This window comes from Sebastes fasciatus, chromosome 11 (genome assembly GCF_043250625.1).
Source record: "Sebastes fasciatus isolate fSebFas1 chromosome 11, fSebFas1.pri, whole genome shotgun sequence".
NCBI lineage: Eukaryota > Metazoa > Chordata > Actinopteri > Perciformes > Sebastidae > Sebastes > Sebastes fasciatus.
In genome coordinates, this window is record NC_133805.1 from 29,443,657 (window position 1) to 29,458,965 (window position 15,309).

General features: G+C 38.3%; 3 protein-coding genes across 3 annotated transcripts; 1 reads left to right on the forward strand and 2 right to left on the reverse strand.

Moving 5' to 3' along the window:
• Window positions 1-3,008: 3,008 nt before the first annotated feature.
• On the reverse strand, window positions 3,009-6,267 carry dnaaf6 (dynein axonemal assembly factor 6). Its single transcript, XM_074652180.1, has 6 exons — window positions 6,028-6,267; window positions 5,308-5,374; window positions 5,081-5,186; window positions 4,583-4,679; window positions 3,491-3,576; window positions 3,009-3,258 (listed from the first exon to the last, which is right to left on the reverse strand). Exons 1-6 carry the CDS (start codon window positions 6,121-6,123, stop codon window positions 3,129-3,131), a joined length of 582 nt encoding a protein of 193 aa, XP_074508281.1. The 5' UTR covers window positions 6,124-6,267; the 3' UTR covers window positions 3,009-3,128.
• Window positions 6,268-8,556: 2,289 nt separating this feature from the next.
• Window positions 8,557-9,461, forward strand: LOC141777686 (MICOS complex subunit MIC26-like). The gene has a single exon (XM_074652179.1). The coding sequence runs from the start codon at window positions 8,589-8,591 to the stop codon at window positions 9,192-9,194; it is 606 nt and encodes a 201-aa protein (XP_074508280.1). The 5' UTR covers window positions 8,557-8,588; the 3' UTR covers window positions 9,195-9,461.
• A 497-nt stretch (window positions 9,462-9,958) lies between these two features.
• eif3f (eukaryotic translation initiation factor 3, subunit F) lies at window positions 9,959-14,855 on the reverse strand. Its single transcript, XM_074652178.1, has 8 exons — window positions 14,696-14,855; window positions 14,186-14,256; window positions 12,597-12,676; window positions 12,370-12,507; window positions 12,180-12,271; window positions 11,823-11,959; window positions 11,484-11,597; window positions 9,959-10,124 (listed from the first exon to the last, which is right to left on the reverse strand). Exons 1-8 carry the CDS (start codon window positions 14,805-14,807, stop codon window positions 10,047-10,049), a joined length of 822 nt encoding a protein of 273 aa, XP_074508279.1. The 5' UTR covers window positions 14,808-14,855; the 3' UTR covers window positions 9,959-10,046.
• Between the last annotated feature and the right edge of the window lie 454 nt (window positions 14,856-15,309).

A 15,309-nucleotide genomic window follows, 5' to 3' on the forward strand; every position in this document is an offset into this window, starting at 1 on the left:
GGATTTCTGTCCATTTGTGATGTCACAAATATACAATATTTAGACCCTTGACACAATTTTAAACGTAAACATTCTAAATGTGTCCCAGTTTATTTCCTGGTTGCAGTGTATGTGAATGTCATCAGCTGACAGGAAGTACACATGGACCCAAGCTGTTACCTAATTCTTTTGCAATTTCGTCAAAATGCGCTAAAACAGAGCGTTTCAGACAGAGGGTGAATATAGGCATATTCAGGCTGACAGTATGAGGAAAATACTTTTTTTTTTTTTTAACATTACAGCATGTAAACATGTTCTAGTAGAAACACAAATTACAAGCTTGAACCTGAAAATGAGTACGATATGGGACCTTTAAAACTTCAGTAGGCAGATTTTTTGCATCATTGTGCAAAAATTCCATAATAATCTTTCAGCATATTGTAATTCAAGTGTTCTGATAGAAAACTAGACTTCTGCACCTCCTCCTGGGTCCGTTTTCAGGTTTTAAAAAAAATCGAGCCCATGACCTTTGCCAATCATAGGTCATTTTATTGAGAGAGCATTTCTATTGAGGGTTTCTATTGGCTGTGCTCCGGCTGGTGGGTGGTGCTTGGTATTTCCTCAACGGATCTCAACATGGCTGCCGGGTCACAAACTTTCTCATTTTACAGCTAAACAGTACACTACAAGATGATTCTGAAAATATTTGAGGAGAGATATAGGCATTACAGTAACAAAATATTGATTCATATTTGATCAGCGCTGCCTAGTTTGACCGTTTGATCGGAGTTCGCGAGTGATTGACAGCTGCTCACAGGCGGCAAGGCTCCAGCTCGACTTTGATTGGTTGTTTTCCTCCGTTCTGTGAAATATTGCAGATGACATTAGGAGCACCGGAGGACACCGGAGGACACCGGAGGACACCGGAGGACACATAGGCACATGATTTTTTTTTCAGATTACCTGTCTCATGCACTACTGTCAGGATATAGTGGCTGTTTTATAAAAATAACTTTTTTAAATCATATTTGCTCCAATTCTACCCACTGCAGCTTTAAAATTGAACTTATTGTATATATCCAGGTTTGTTTGTTTGTTTGTTGCAGGAATATGCTTCACAATTCACATTTTAACAGTGGTGGAAGAAGTATTCAAATAATTTACTTAAGTAAAAGTGGCAATACCACATTATAATGATACTCAATTGCAGCTAAAAGTCATACATTCATTTTTATTTTTTTTTAAGAACAAGTATTCGCAAAAAAATTTACTTAAGTTATCAAAAGTAAAAAAAAAATACTCATATTCTAGTGTGGCTACTGCCAGTGTTATACTATTTTATTATTGGATCATTGTTCATCATGTATTCATATGTAAGCTGTATTTTAATTTGAAAAGCGGGGCTGGCTCTAGCCCTTTTGGTGCACTGGCTCCAAATCGCTCTAGGGTTATAGTGTTAGGGTTCAACCCCCCAGAACCATAACCCTAGCCCCGTAAACCGCAACACACATCAGACACCACAATGGTTTTAAAACAAAAATAAGGATTTTTATTTTCATAAATAATTGTATTTATTATAATATAAATAAACAATTGGTCCCTGATATTGTTGGCTTAAAAGTGTTAAGTCAGTTTTAAATACAATTTACACTTTTATTAACAGATAAGTGCAGCTGGGCAGATGAAAAAGTGTGAGAAAGAGTTACAGGAGTGAAAAGTGTATTTCTTTCTTTCTTTCTTTCTTCATTTGTTACCTTGATGCAGAAAATGAGGACATGCACCCACCGGCATTCTTTTTAAAAATGATTAATTTAGAAGGTGCAACCCTAGGCGACCACCTGTATGGCCTATATGCCTTAAGCCGGCCCCGTTGAAAAGTAACTATAGCTCTTAAATATATCATTGTAGTAATGTGAAAAGTACAATATTTCAATCTGAAATGTAGTGAAGTAGAACTATAAAGTAGTAACATAAAATGGTAATACTCAAGTTAAGTACAAGTGCCTCAGAATTGTACTTAAGTAGAGTACTTGAGTAGGCCAAAATGTACTTAGATACTGTACTTTCTAACACTGCATTTTAACATCCAGACTTGCAAGATGTCCTTTATGCACTAAGCAGCTTCACTGAAGCAGTAAGGGGCAAGGCTACTTAAATCGTTTTCTGGGTGTGAAGAATGAATTGATTCGGTCACACTTAGCTGCTGGTCTATTAGGGTTTTATTGGTGATGTTTCAGTAACAAGTCTGCTTTTTCAAATGTTAAGATGCTGCTGGCCCAAAACAATAAAAAGGTGGATAACGTAACTTCACAGCAGCACAGGTTCCGACTTTTTCCATGTTAACTCAATACATTGAGTTATACATGCCCATGATGTGTATGTTGAAAGAGTTATTGGTCACTGTAATCATTCTAACTATGGATTGCTTACTGCCATAAATTGTTGTTCCTAAACTTTTTTCTGATCTTTTGCTTCTTTAGATTCTCTTTTATTTATGTTTGTGAATGCTTTTATCTTATTTTGCGAACCAACTATTAAAAGATACTTTATTTGCTCCCTTGATGAGCAATTTGAGGGAGCAAATAAAGTATCTTTTAATTAAATTTAATTTGTGCTGTCTATAAGGGCCCTACGATGATCAATTCCTAGTGTGACTACAATGTGAGAGACTGGGTTCAAAATCCACAGCGCTCTTTTGGGGCACAAATGCATTCCAACTTTCTGCCAAAGTTAATGAGGCCTCAGAGCCAAATCAAGTGGGCATCTTCTCGGAGAAAGGGACAGTTAAAGTCACCAACAAAATACACATGGGCATGTGAGTATTGTATAATGAAACAATTTGATCCTATCTTTTAATCTATGCCTTTCCCCTTAAATGCCACCTCTAAATATCAGTTTGCAATAGCAGCTATTGTACTATGACTATACCATCCATAATAAAGGTAAAGCTTACCGTTACCTATAACCATCTGTGGTTACCACTTAACATCTGTTTTCCAATAATAAAGCAATCACATAATAAGACAATACTTATAAGAAAACCAGATTTTAATGCTCATAAACAGAGGAGACAGGCGTAAAAATAGCATGAAATCAATATCCAACTACTCTCTGTCTTTTGAATACTTGCTGGCTGTAGTCATTTGTTCTTACTGCATGTTGATAAAATCCATGGGGCGTTTCATTAGTAGAGTCACCTCCAGTTCCCCCCTCTCACTGAAGAACTGAGCCTTCCCCCGGTGGCTGTGTATCGGATGTGGGAGATGAAGACCCAGTTTACTGCAGAGAGGGGAGTAGACAGGTTAAAGAGATGGAGCGAGCACAAGGGAGAGAGTGTGCATCTGAGAGAGGAGGATGTTAAGGGCGGTGTGAAACAAGCTATCAAAGCTCAGATCATGACGTGAGCCTCTGATTAAAAGGAAATGTCTGGAAATGGGAGCTTTTGGTCTGAACTGCTGCTGCTCTGTCTTGAGGGGATTAAAAATGAAAGAGAACATTTTCAAAGCCTTACTATTTTAACGTCCGCAAATCAAGGAACTTTTCTTTCACATCCAGGACCACATCTGTTGCTTTAGTGTCTGGTAGTTTGATTTTCACCTAAGAGAGGGAGAAAGTCAACATTTTTAATATATTGCACACTGTGCACAGTTCAACCTGCACTTTTATAGGATACAGATTTATATTATGTTGTTCAATTTATGTCATTTTCTCACTATTGTTGATATACACAGCATTTTCACTAGGCGTGAACATTGGAAAAATCGAATATTGCGATATATTTTTGATACTGTATCGATTCTCAAAAACACTATCAATTTTTAATTAATACTTTACATGCAAAGATTAACTCAGTCAATACTTTCTTTTATTTGAAAAGATATGTGCCCTCTCAAAGTAGTACTATGATATTGGATTATATAGGAACTGTGATAAATACAAAAGCAGATCCCACTGTTCTGATTGCATAAAAAAAGTCAAATTTATTTATTTAATTTTTTTTATGCATATGGTGTTGAGTTTATACTGTCGCAGTTTTCTAAAATTAGATTTAAAAAATCACAATATATCGCCTTACTTGCAGTATCGCAATATATCGCAATATATTGAATGGTAACTCGTGTATCATATGTATCGTATTGCCAGATTCTTGCCAATACACAGCCCTAATTTTCACTTATAATACAGGGCCTGAAAAACGGTATAATAATAATAGTAATAATACTAATAATAATAAGAAGAAGAATTGACATTTCTTTCCTGGATTCTGTCTTTGTATGGTATAATTGAACGATTTGTAATTTTCTTTATTTTACTCTGATTTGATTACACTTACAGCACTTACTCTGCCTTATCTGTGTTGCATAGCAGTTGGATTTTATGCCCCTTAACATTTTTTATACTGTCCATAAATAGCTTCAAAATGTTTACTAGCTTTGTTGAGTCTGAAATGATCTAGTTCTTAAAATTAATTCTCCAAAACCACCCCACACTTGGCAACTGAGAATCCTCTTATCTTGCCTGAATGTGCGTCTCTTCCTGTCCCTGATCACATCATTGCACATTTTATTACATTGAGTGAAATATAAAAATGCTGTTAAATTACCAGCATGGCTTCACAGCACATAGAGGATGGGTCCTTTCTGTTCAAACCCAAGAACAGGTCCTCTGTCCCCACATTCTGCTTCAGGATTATTTCATACCTGAACACAAAAGTTATACACATACTTTAAAATCATCTGACATCGCATTACATAGAATCAATAGGGAACAACATCGAACAGAAAGAAGCATGCAGAAGTGAGTGGAAAATGTGGTGTAATTGTGATAAATACTTTTCAACGTGCAGCCTCGTCCTCCCTTGTTCTAAAATTGATTTATAGCACAAGGGTAACCGAGGAAAATATTGAGTAATAATTAAATAAAGTTTCATAATTAGAAAGTTGTAAGTTAAACCGTTACATGGGAAGTTTGGGTTTTTGGTTTTAAGGCTCAAATAAGCTCAAGAAGTGTGGATGAGGAAAGGTGCAAACTCAGGGAGGGAATGGGTGAAGTGTTTCACCCCTTTATACATCAGTGAACATTTTGGTGTGCATTGTCTTACTCAGGCTGTGGCCGCGGGTCAGCAAGATCATCATACTGGGAGCCCTCAGACACCTCTTCCTCACTCCAGATATCTTTGCTGTTGTTCTTCACATAGGCAGATGACACTAAATAAAAAGCAACACACAGACACACACATGTAAGTTCTGTTTGTATATTTCATCAAGCCACCTGAGTTACTATAATGACTGAGGAGTTATTATGTGTAAGAGAAATACAAAGCATTACCTTCTTTATCTTTTTTGGGTGGGGGGCCGACGTGTCCAGGACCCAGCCGTGCACAAGCAGTCACATTCTGTTGAGATTAACGGATGTTATTGTAAACCAACAGAGATTTTTAGGTTTGATTAGATTGGACATCTTTATTGCTCACTCATGTGGAAACTTGTCTTTGGCTTCACAGCCACATAAATAAGTAATAAGTGGGCCAAACGGTTTGGATAAAAGTGCTAAAATATTAACAATTAATGCATATATTAAATAGAAATCTTTTAAAATTAGCTGCGAAATATGTTGACTGTTGCCATACAATAAGAGGCGCTACAAGCTCCGAACATGTTTCTGATTAACTACATCTGTAAAATAATTTATATTTAAAATGTATTTGGTATATTGTGATTGTGATTATTTTGTGATTATTTCTTGTGAAATGTTATTATTCATTTATTTTTTATTTCGCTTTGGCAATAATGTAACCTGAACATTCATGCTAATAAAGCTTAATAGAATTTGAATTTGAAAATAGAAATCATAAAAAACAGCAGCAGTCACTAATATCTTAAAGTAATTCGTTTGATAAAATGGAATAAAAGATCTCATAAAGATAAACAAACAATCAAAGAAACACTAATGGCATCCATTCATTCAATCTGCAGTCACTGTAAGGCAGTTATAAGACAGAAAACCATATAAACAAACCATGAGCCTAGTGTAGCTATAATATCTTACTCTACAGTCTTCATCATCATCATCATCCTGCTGAGTTGATAACAAGGCAGACAGAGCCTGCAGGTGCTGAACCGATGAGCCTCTAAGACTCTCCATTCAGAATGTCACAAGAAAAACTATCCGATAATAAAAAGTAGCGTTGTCCTGGATATGAAAATATTTCTTTAAATGTTTGGACTGTTGCTGTTGACACTTGTCCGTTTCCCTGGAGACGACCAGGCTTCCGGGCTGCCGTCAAGGACTATGGAAGGAGGTGTCGACACGGGCTGACGCAGGTCTTGTTGGTTTGGGGTATGACGCATGCGCAGTGTAACTGAAGCTGCGGTCCTGCGTTGCGATTGGTTCAATTTCGGCGAGTGCTGACCAGATTCTACTGCGCATGTGTTGTACCCCCAAAGATATGACGCGTTGATGACGCATTATCTAACCTCCTTCAATAGGCCTTGGCTGCCACGGGAACCAGTGACGTCATAGTGACGGCAAAGGAATAATGAATGAATGAAAAGGAGAGGCAGATAAACTGATTACAAAAGTCACGGAGATGTTATTAACAGGAGACAAAGTTAGTGTAATAAGCACAAGACCGGTAATAACACGGTCATTAAAAAATAAAATAAAAATAAAAGTTATAGCACATTTGTAGGCTAATAAATATATACTCAACAAAAAATAAATCAATTAAAACATCATTAAAGTGAAAGGGTTGAATTCAAAATTTAAGTAAAACACAATACCATAAATATTATTGCAAAACTACTTGGAAAAAAAGCCCATCTCAAAGTGCTGTATGCTCATATACAGTCAGAATATCATGACTGATGTATTAACGTCTAGCTGCATTTAATATCAACATTGGTTGAGGTAATTTTAACTACTTTATTTACTATTATACTGTTTAATCTATATCAAGGCATCATATCGTGTTTGGTATTTATAAAGTTAACTTGCAAAGTAGCTGTCAAGTAAAGGAAGTGAAGCAAAAACTACAATATTTCCCAAGTTAATATAGTAAAATAGAAGTAGGCTATAAAGTAGCATAAATGGGACATACGGAAGTATGGAAGTACCTCACAATAACAAGAGTCCCTGCATCATTAACCTACTATTAAATAACCTATAACCTATAGGCTAATAAAATAACCATAGGTTATACTAAGGTGAGTTGCCATAAAGTGGGACACTGCCTAATGTGGGACACCTAAGCTCCAGTGGATGTAGGTCTTCCTCAAACAAATAAATAGTCAATAAAACTATTGATATTTAATGTCTTTCTAATATGCCTAAATGCTTCATGACTATTATATTATATGTTATGTTTTTATTCCTGTTATTTCTTGATGTTGATGTAAAGCACTTTGGGTACATTTTGGTTATTGTAAAGGGCCATACAAATAAATGTTGATTGATTATAGTCTTTGATCATTAGTCTTCATTTATTTATGATTAATTATAGTCTTATTGTTTGTTTGATGTCGTTCGATTCTCCATGTAACATCCACACATAAGCCTAGGTTTTGTAACAGCAATAACATTGTAATTATTGGTTAAAAATTGTACGCCTTTGTAGTCTTTTAAAAGACTTTTCATTGTACCACATTTTGGACATGACTGTCTCACATTAGAAAAATCAAGATTTGTCTGAGAAAACTTGGCATGAGAGTACTGATATGTCTACCATTTATTTTATGAGTGTGATATCTGCTTTTTCTTATTTGGTTTGATTAGGACACAACCTGGGGATTTCGGAGTGGTACTGGGTTTGGATTTAAAGGTTCCATATTGTAAAAAGTGAGATTTTCATGTCTTTTATATTATAAAGCGGGTGTAAGTGCTATATAAATACTGTGAAAGTATGGAAGCGCTCAATATACAGAGAAATACAGCCAGCCCGTATTCAGAAATTGTGCGTTTAAAACCAGCCAACAATTTCTGTCCATTTGTGATGTCACAAATATACAATATTTAGACCATTACACGGTTTTAAAAGTAAACATTCTAAATGTGTCCCAGTTTATTTCCTATTACAGTGTATGTTAATGACATCAGCTGACAGAGGTAAACATGGACCCAAACTGTTGCCAGGTAACGCAATTCTGTTGCAATTCCGTTGAAATGCACTAAAATGGAGCGTTTAGGAAAGAGGGTAAATACAGGCATATTCAGGCTGACAGTATGAGGAAAATACTTTTTTTTTTTAACATTACAGCATGTAAACATGTTCTAGTAGAAACTCAAAATACAAGTATGAACCTGAAAATGAGCATGATATGGGACCTTTAATGTATTGGCTTCACATCATGTATTCCAGAAATTTGAAAAGAAATGCAAAAAATGTCCCACATTAGGCTAATTCGCCCTACTTAATATGTGTTTATTGTTAATAAAAAAGCAATCATTATAAATGAAACCTATCCAATGACTAGCTTGCCGTTGATGTTTGTGCTTTCATGCGTAATAACAGCGTGTGTCAAAAGTCAACTGCAAGGCGGCGTTATTACCGCTTCGAGAACTCGTCATGTGCCTCCTCAGCCACCGTAGTGGATGCATGGCCCGCGGGTATCATGTTGAAGGTGACAGGTAGTGCCATGCCGGGAGCTGCGAGTTTGTTACCGATCACCGTCTTTGCTGCTGCTGCTGCCGGTGACCAGGAGCCAGAGCCGACCCGGAGCCCCTCTCTCCGGGATGATCTGTCTCTGTACACCGCTCCTCCTCAGCAGAAGGCCCAGTATGAGGAGCCCGAGGCGGGTCAGCTTGAGCAGACTGTCGCCACCCTCAGGAAGTTCACGGAGCCGTACACGGGCTGGTGTCAGGGCACGTATAACACAGTTAAACCCAAAGTTCAAAGTGTTGTCAAGTGTGGGACTGACTCCTACGCCTACTTGAAGAACCCTCCGAAGGACTTCTATCCCCGGGCGGGAGTCATCGGCTTCACCGGTATCCTGGGACTGGTTCTGGCCAGAGGCTCCCGGATTAAGAGGCTCGTCTACCCGGCGGGCCTGGTGGCCGTCAGCACCTCCCTCTACTACCCGGCGCAGGCTGCGGCCGTCGCCAAGTCAGCCGGAGACTCCGTGTACGACCGCGCGGTGCGGAGCTACGCTGCCCTGGAGAAGATGGTGAAGTCTCAAAGCAAAGCTGAGAAAGGCACCGACTCAGAAACTAAACCCTGAAGATCCCCAGTGTGTGATTCTGCAACAACTCAGCAATAAGAAATGAGCGTTTTCCTGATTGACATGTGCTACCTAGACAGGCTCTAATCTCATGTGTGACTTCCTCATGCCCACTTTTTGCACTAAGCTTCACATGTAACTCAGGCCTGGGCATGGCCTGTCGCAAGGGCTTTGCTACTTGAATGATTAACTTCTGATTTGAATGTATATTTATGTAGAGAATTAATACAAAAAAATCATTGCATTAAAGTCTTCTGATATTTGTTGGTCATGTGTTACTACCTACAATTATTCAATTAATCCATCAAAAGAATGATAATCTCCAACTATTTTGATTATGAGCTACCTTTTTTTTTAAAGCAAAAGTGTCAAAGTTTGACTTCCTTGTCTTTTATTAGAGCAAATCGAATATATTTTGGACTGTTGGTCAGACAAAAACAATCTGAAGACATCACCTCGGTGCTGTAGGAAATTGTTATATACACTTTTTTTGATGTTTTATGGAGCAAATTGTTAACCGATTAGTTGAGAAAATGATTGGTTAATGGATCAATAATGAATACAATAATTAGTTGCAGCCCCTAATGAGTTAACAGTGGTAAATGTGAGCAATCTAATACATAGTGCATACATAACACATTTATTCAAAAAGCCAGATTACACTATCAATACAATCCTTCCCATAATGCTCATTAGTGAGAAACTTGCATCATTTGTAATTACAAAATTACCAAAGCCAATGCCTGGAACCCATGACAACCGTATGACTGTATAACATCTTTATTCATCTCAGTCAAAAAAAAAAAAAAAATGTACAAAAATTAAATATGAATCACTTCAATGAAATCCTCTTCAGAGCAGGACCAGCTTCTCATTTAGAGCAATCTGTGCTTGGGTGAGGTTAGACAGGTAGGTCACCATCAACAGGTCCTGCAACAAAAACAAACACATTTTGTTATTACAAGGTTGTTCATAGTGACGTAAAGTGAGTCCTATCAGTAAAACAGAATCATGCTCCTTCAGCAGCGTTACAAGCAAACAAAAGTCAAGGACTACGAGGTCAGACAGACAGAACCTGACCACAGATGTAACTGCTAGAGTTGGGTCGATACTGGTTTTGCCAGTCCGGTTTGATTTCATGCCGACCGGTTGAACCGGCATTTGTCATTATGACAAGTTCTGGTGAATTAAAAAGTAGCCGACATCAGCAACAGGTGCAAAAGGTGTCACAGCGCTAAATCCAGCTTGTATTGCATTAGTAATAAGCAATATGACAACATGATAGGGCTGACACAAATGCTTTGCCGCTTCGGCCATTGCCATGATAATCAACCTCCATATCAGTATTTGAACGCTTCGTTATTTAAGTATGTATTAATAATAATGTATAAATACCCAAATACCCCATGAAATAAGGAATAATCCTACATTATTCATATTCAGCATTAATTATTATTAGTTATTCTCAGACGGATATTGCTGTTTGTTGTGTATAGCAGTGTGTTTGTTAACTAGAAAGTGTTTTTTGGGGTGGCGAGATAAGACTGGCTTCCGTGAGCCAGTGTATTGCGAGCCTGGCAGCCCGTAACGTTAGCGAGTGTGCGGTCGAGGGAGAGAGGGAGCGACCGCGTGACTGACGGTGAGTATGAAGTTAGCAGCAACGTTGTAGCTGTGAACATAGCAGAAGCAGTGTGCGTGTACAGTTTAGACTGTCTGTGAATAAATGCTACAGCTCCTCAAGACCCAAGTCAAAGTTCCTGTGTCTTGCTTGCCACCTGCTGATTAAAGGGAAAGGAGTTAACCACAAAGTTAGCAAAAACTGACCTTAAAGGTGGACCAGCTATTCTCATTTTAGTGACAAGCCGCTCCTGGTTTTGGTGGAAGGGCTGCTGAACCAAGTGCGACACCTAGTGGTAAAATTTGGTATACCGGTCCGGCGTTGTGGCTTAATATCGAACCGGTTTTGAACTCAACTCTAGTAACTGCTACTCTTGTGTTCCTGAAATGACTTTGTATGCTGGACAAGTGCTAAGTAATGAAGTATGAGACAAGAGGAGCCAGGAGAGCACCAACAATAGGAAGCAAAGCCTAATTAAATGCTTCCTGTAATCAATGGGAGTCTGCTAATGTGCTAAAAACAAGCCTGAGAGCAGCAAGTAGATTGAGAATGGAAGGCTGAAGTAGACGCACTAAATCCAATTAGGAAAAACAAACATCAGCAGTGATGAGGAAAAATTGTAGTTGTTTATATGAAATGAATGTATTTTCTAGCAGATGGTGAGCACTTACATTGATGTTGGAATTGAGCATGTTCTCAAAGTCCTCAGCTGAGATGGTGGGCACCTTGTTGACCAGGTCCATCAGGAAACGGCCCACGCTGTTATCTGCCGCCACTTTGCCAGACTGAGACAGATCGAACAGCATTAGCTTTACAGCCTTCATAAATTGGATTACTTCACAAATGATCTCTAGAGACACGACGGACTGATACGAAGTAGAATAGCTGGAATATGGCCAGGAAAACAAATAGCAGGAGGTCATTGTTTTGTCATTTGGTACATATGGAAACAATGGACTAATCATATCGGATTTGAGTCACACAACCATTCCAATAGCTCCAATACTCACCAGCACATCATCAATGTATGCAAGCATGGTGGTCAGCATGTCCTGTACCCTGGCTGCAGAGCCAGCCACCTGGGACAGATCAGAGGTAAGCCCCTTGGTGCGACTTGGGAGTAAACGTGTCCTCTGCAGAAGGTCAACTGGAACAAACAGATGGGATTGTTGGAAAAATACATTATAGGCCATATCTAAAGTAGATTTTTCTATTGACATGCACAGCAATAAGTTCTTTTAGACACTGCAATTCAATATTTCTTCCCATGACAAACTGGAAATACAACAAATTTCACAATCACAGATATTTAGTCAGAAAGCATTTGTTTCCAAACAGTCATCTTCAAGAATTGTTTGTATTCTTACCGCCTATCCTCTCAGTGTCATAGTAGACATACTTGACAGTGAGTGGGGTGAACATCACACCAACTGTCTTTCCTGGCACACCCATCTGCGCACTGTGGAGGAGATACACAAGCACATTCAAAACACACATTCTCAATCTGTAGTTGATCACACAACAAAAAGGGAGTCTATGACAGGAAGATCAGCCAACCTGACGTAGGCGCGGATGCTCATCTTGCCACTCTGCAGCGCTGTATCCATGGTCAGGTGAATGGGGTTGGTGGCCTCACGGCTGTAGTACTCGTGGATGAGCACCGAGTGTTCTGTGATGTCAAAGCCTGTGGCATACCTGAGGGACAGATGGCACTGTGGTGAGAAAAAGTGCTTTCTTTTTTTCAATTCTATCTTTGAAATTTCAAATTTGATCAACTGACGCACCATCCGATGATGACCTCAGTGGGTGACACCCTCTTGTGGAGCTCGTACATGTTCTTAGCAAACTCCATGTCCACTGCAACCTGTTGGCAAAGAGGATCAAATTTGAGACACAGCTACTTCATTACAAAACATTTTCTCCCTTTAACAACACAATATGATGCAGCCATCTATGTCTAGAAATGTCTGTAACAAGCTCAACAATGTTCAGTTTCTTCACTACTTATGTACAGTAGCTACCAGTCCCTTATGAACAAGTCCCACAAGAATCTGTTAAGTAAATTGTGAAGGATACCAGGGGAATTTTTGCCATGCTTCACGGGGGGGCTCTTTGATTTTAAGGGGTTTAAGACAACCTTATTTAAAAAAAAATATATATACAGTTGGCCTATATCTCAACATTTCATTCATTTCTGTGAAGAAAATAAATTAAATTGTTGTTTTTTAAGTTTGGATAACTATTTAAGATATAAACTTTTAAAAAATCTCACAGAATAAGGGCAATGTGAAGCCCTGAACACGTTATATTCACAGAGCCTCCCCTCTCTGCTAAACAGCTTCGACCTGCATTCGAAAAGTATGCAGCTGAAACAACAAGAGCTGATGGAACAATGGTCAAGCGCCAAGGAGAAGAAAACACTGAATTTGTCAAAAAAAACAAAAATCTATTAAGTATGTCTGATTGTTAATTTTTAAAAAAAAATACATAATACGGACAAAGAATTGTATCATAGTTCCTAAAAAAATAACAAGAAAACTCATCTCTGATGCAATATTCACAAGAAATAATCCAATCCAAATCACTGGTTTTACACAAGCTTCCTGAAGTTACTGCGTTCACTATTTGGGTTAATTGTACAGGTTATCTGTTGTATCTCCCTCTTCTAAGTATCAGCTACAAAATGACCTGGAACCTGGAGAGCTGGTCTCTCTGAATGTCTTTAAAGCACTTCTAAAAGATTTGGAAACAGCCACATCTGGCTGTAGATGTTTTGAATGTTGATGAATGTTTTTTGATACCTTATGACTCTGTTATTTGCTCTTTGTCTTTGTTTTCAATTGTTATGTTTGTTTTTATGTCTGCAACCGTGTAACTGTGCTGCTGCCTATCTTGGCCAGGACACTCTTGGAAAAGAGATTTTTAACCTCAATGAGTTTTTACTCCTGGTTAAATAAAGGTTAAATAAAAACGGGTCCCTTAAAGGAAAAAAAGGATGGGAAACACTATGCAATTCCAATGAAGCACCTTTTCATAACAAACAAGATTTTATCATACAGTTACCTGCTAGACTTGCACAAACCATGTACAGATGACTACAGGGACATTAGTGTCAGAGTTAATATTAATTAGAAAGTTACTGGAATTTACTCTAGTTGTATTTATGTTAACTTATTTCTTAACCACCTCTTGTGTCCATATAGGTCAGCTTTTGTGATTAATGTGACTTAGCTGCTGTGGCACTACAATTTTCCATTAATATTTGAATGATCAAATATTGTATATCTAGAGATGCTCAACAGCACAACAATAACAGGTTAATTTATACTCACCCTTACATGCATACTGTGAGTAAATGAGCTTAACAACATACCTCATCTTCAGACTCATTGTGGGGGACAGAGAAGCAGTTGGTCACCTCGATGGAGTGCTTATCAGTAGTACCTGAAGAGGACACATGTTGCAAACAAGAGGCATTGTTATTCAGCTAGTCGCCTAAGCATTGTTAGCTAACAAACAAGTGGGGTACATAAGAGGCTAAATCATGACGAACAGCTAAATTCAACTCCAAGAACTTTCAATACTGGTTAACAAACATGTCATAGCAGTACAGAACATAATCAGAGATGGTCAGATGACTTCGGAGATAGTCAATGTTTCCATCTGTGAGAGCAGCCAGCTGTTTTTGTCTAGCTAACGTTAGCCGGATGTAGCTAGCGAGGTTAGCTCCGAGGGGACTGAACCAAGCCAACATGTGTTAGCAGCTAAGCTAACGTTAGCAGCTAAGCTAACGTTAGCCAGTGAGCTAACATTAGCCAGCTAACCCTAACCGGTTTTATCAGGAGTCAGTCCGCCTCAACACAAAGATCATGTTTCTGCTCACCCAACAGAGTCCCGATCACACGACTCGCTCCCTCATTTCTCCGCTCGTAAGAGTCGCAGATGGAGGCGAGAACGACGGGGTGAATCTTCACCACTGGCCCGTACACCGACATGTTGGAAAAGGAGGACTGATGATCAGCAGCTCCGCTCAACACACTCACACTCACACACATACATATATCTATATAGCTCCACCTAGAGGCCGGCGGCTGAACAGCACCTATTGAACACCACGCTAATTTAATCAAGTCAGTGATACCATTGATGAGACAATGTAGTGTGTGACTGGATCAGCAGAGGTTGTTAAAAAAGGCTCTATTTTAACATGTATATTTCTATTTAACTTTTTACATTCTCATGTGCAATATCACTGTTCATTGTGTGCAATATTAATGTCCAACATGTGCAATATGACTTACTTTTCTGTTTTATTTAGCTTACTTTAGCTTTTTCATTTTACTTATCTTATGTTATTTACTCATTTCACTAAATGTATCTTACTTAATTGTTATTCTATTAGGCACTGGTGCTAGAAATAGTACTTTTTTGAATTTTATACACCTGAACTTCTTGTAATTTTGTTGTATTTTTGAGCAATCTCTGGCACATGAATTT

Bases quoted from the DNA above. Each gene is read 5' to 3' on its own strand.
- LOC141777686 (XM_074652179.1), top strand. From the start codon at position 8,589: ATGTTGAAGGTGACAGGTAGTGCCATGCCGGGAGCTGCGAGTTTGTTA.
- dnaaf6 (XM_074652180.1), bottom strand. From the start codon at position 6,123: ATGGAGAGTCTTAGAGGCTCATCGGTTCAGCACCTGCAGGCTCTGTCT. The intron at 5,375-6,027 runs GTAAGATATTAT...TAATCTCAACAG, and splicing joins ATGATGATGAAGACTGTAGA to AATGTGACTGCTTGTGCACG. The intron at 3,577-4,582 runs GTAATTTAACAG...TCCCTCTCTTAG, and splicing joins TGTGCTGTGAAGCCATGCTG to GTGAAAATCAAACTACCAGA.
- eif3f (XM_074652178.1), bottom strand. From the start codon at position 14,807: ATGTCGGTGTACGGGCCAGTGGTGAAGATTCACCCCGTCGTTCTCGCC. The intron at 12,677-14,185 runs GTATGTTGTTAA...CTTTGCCAACAG, and splicing joins ACAATGAGTCTGAAGATGAG to GTTGCAGTGGACATGGAGTT. The intron at 11,598-11,822 runs GTGAGTATTGGA...GATCTGTCTCAG, and splicing joins CATACATTGATGATGTGCTG to TCTGGCAAAGTGGCGGCAGA.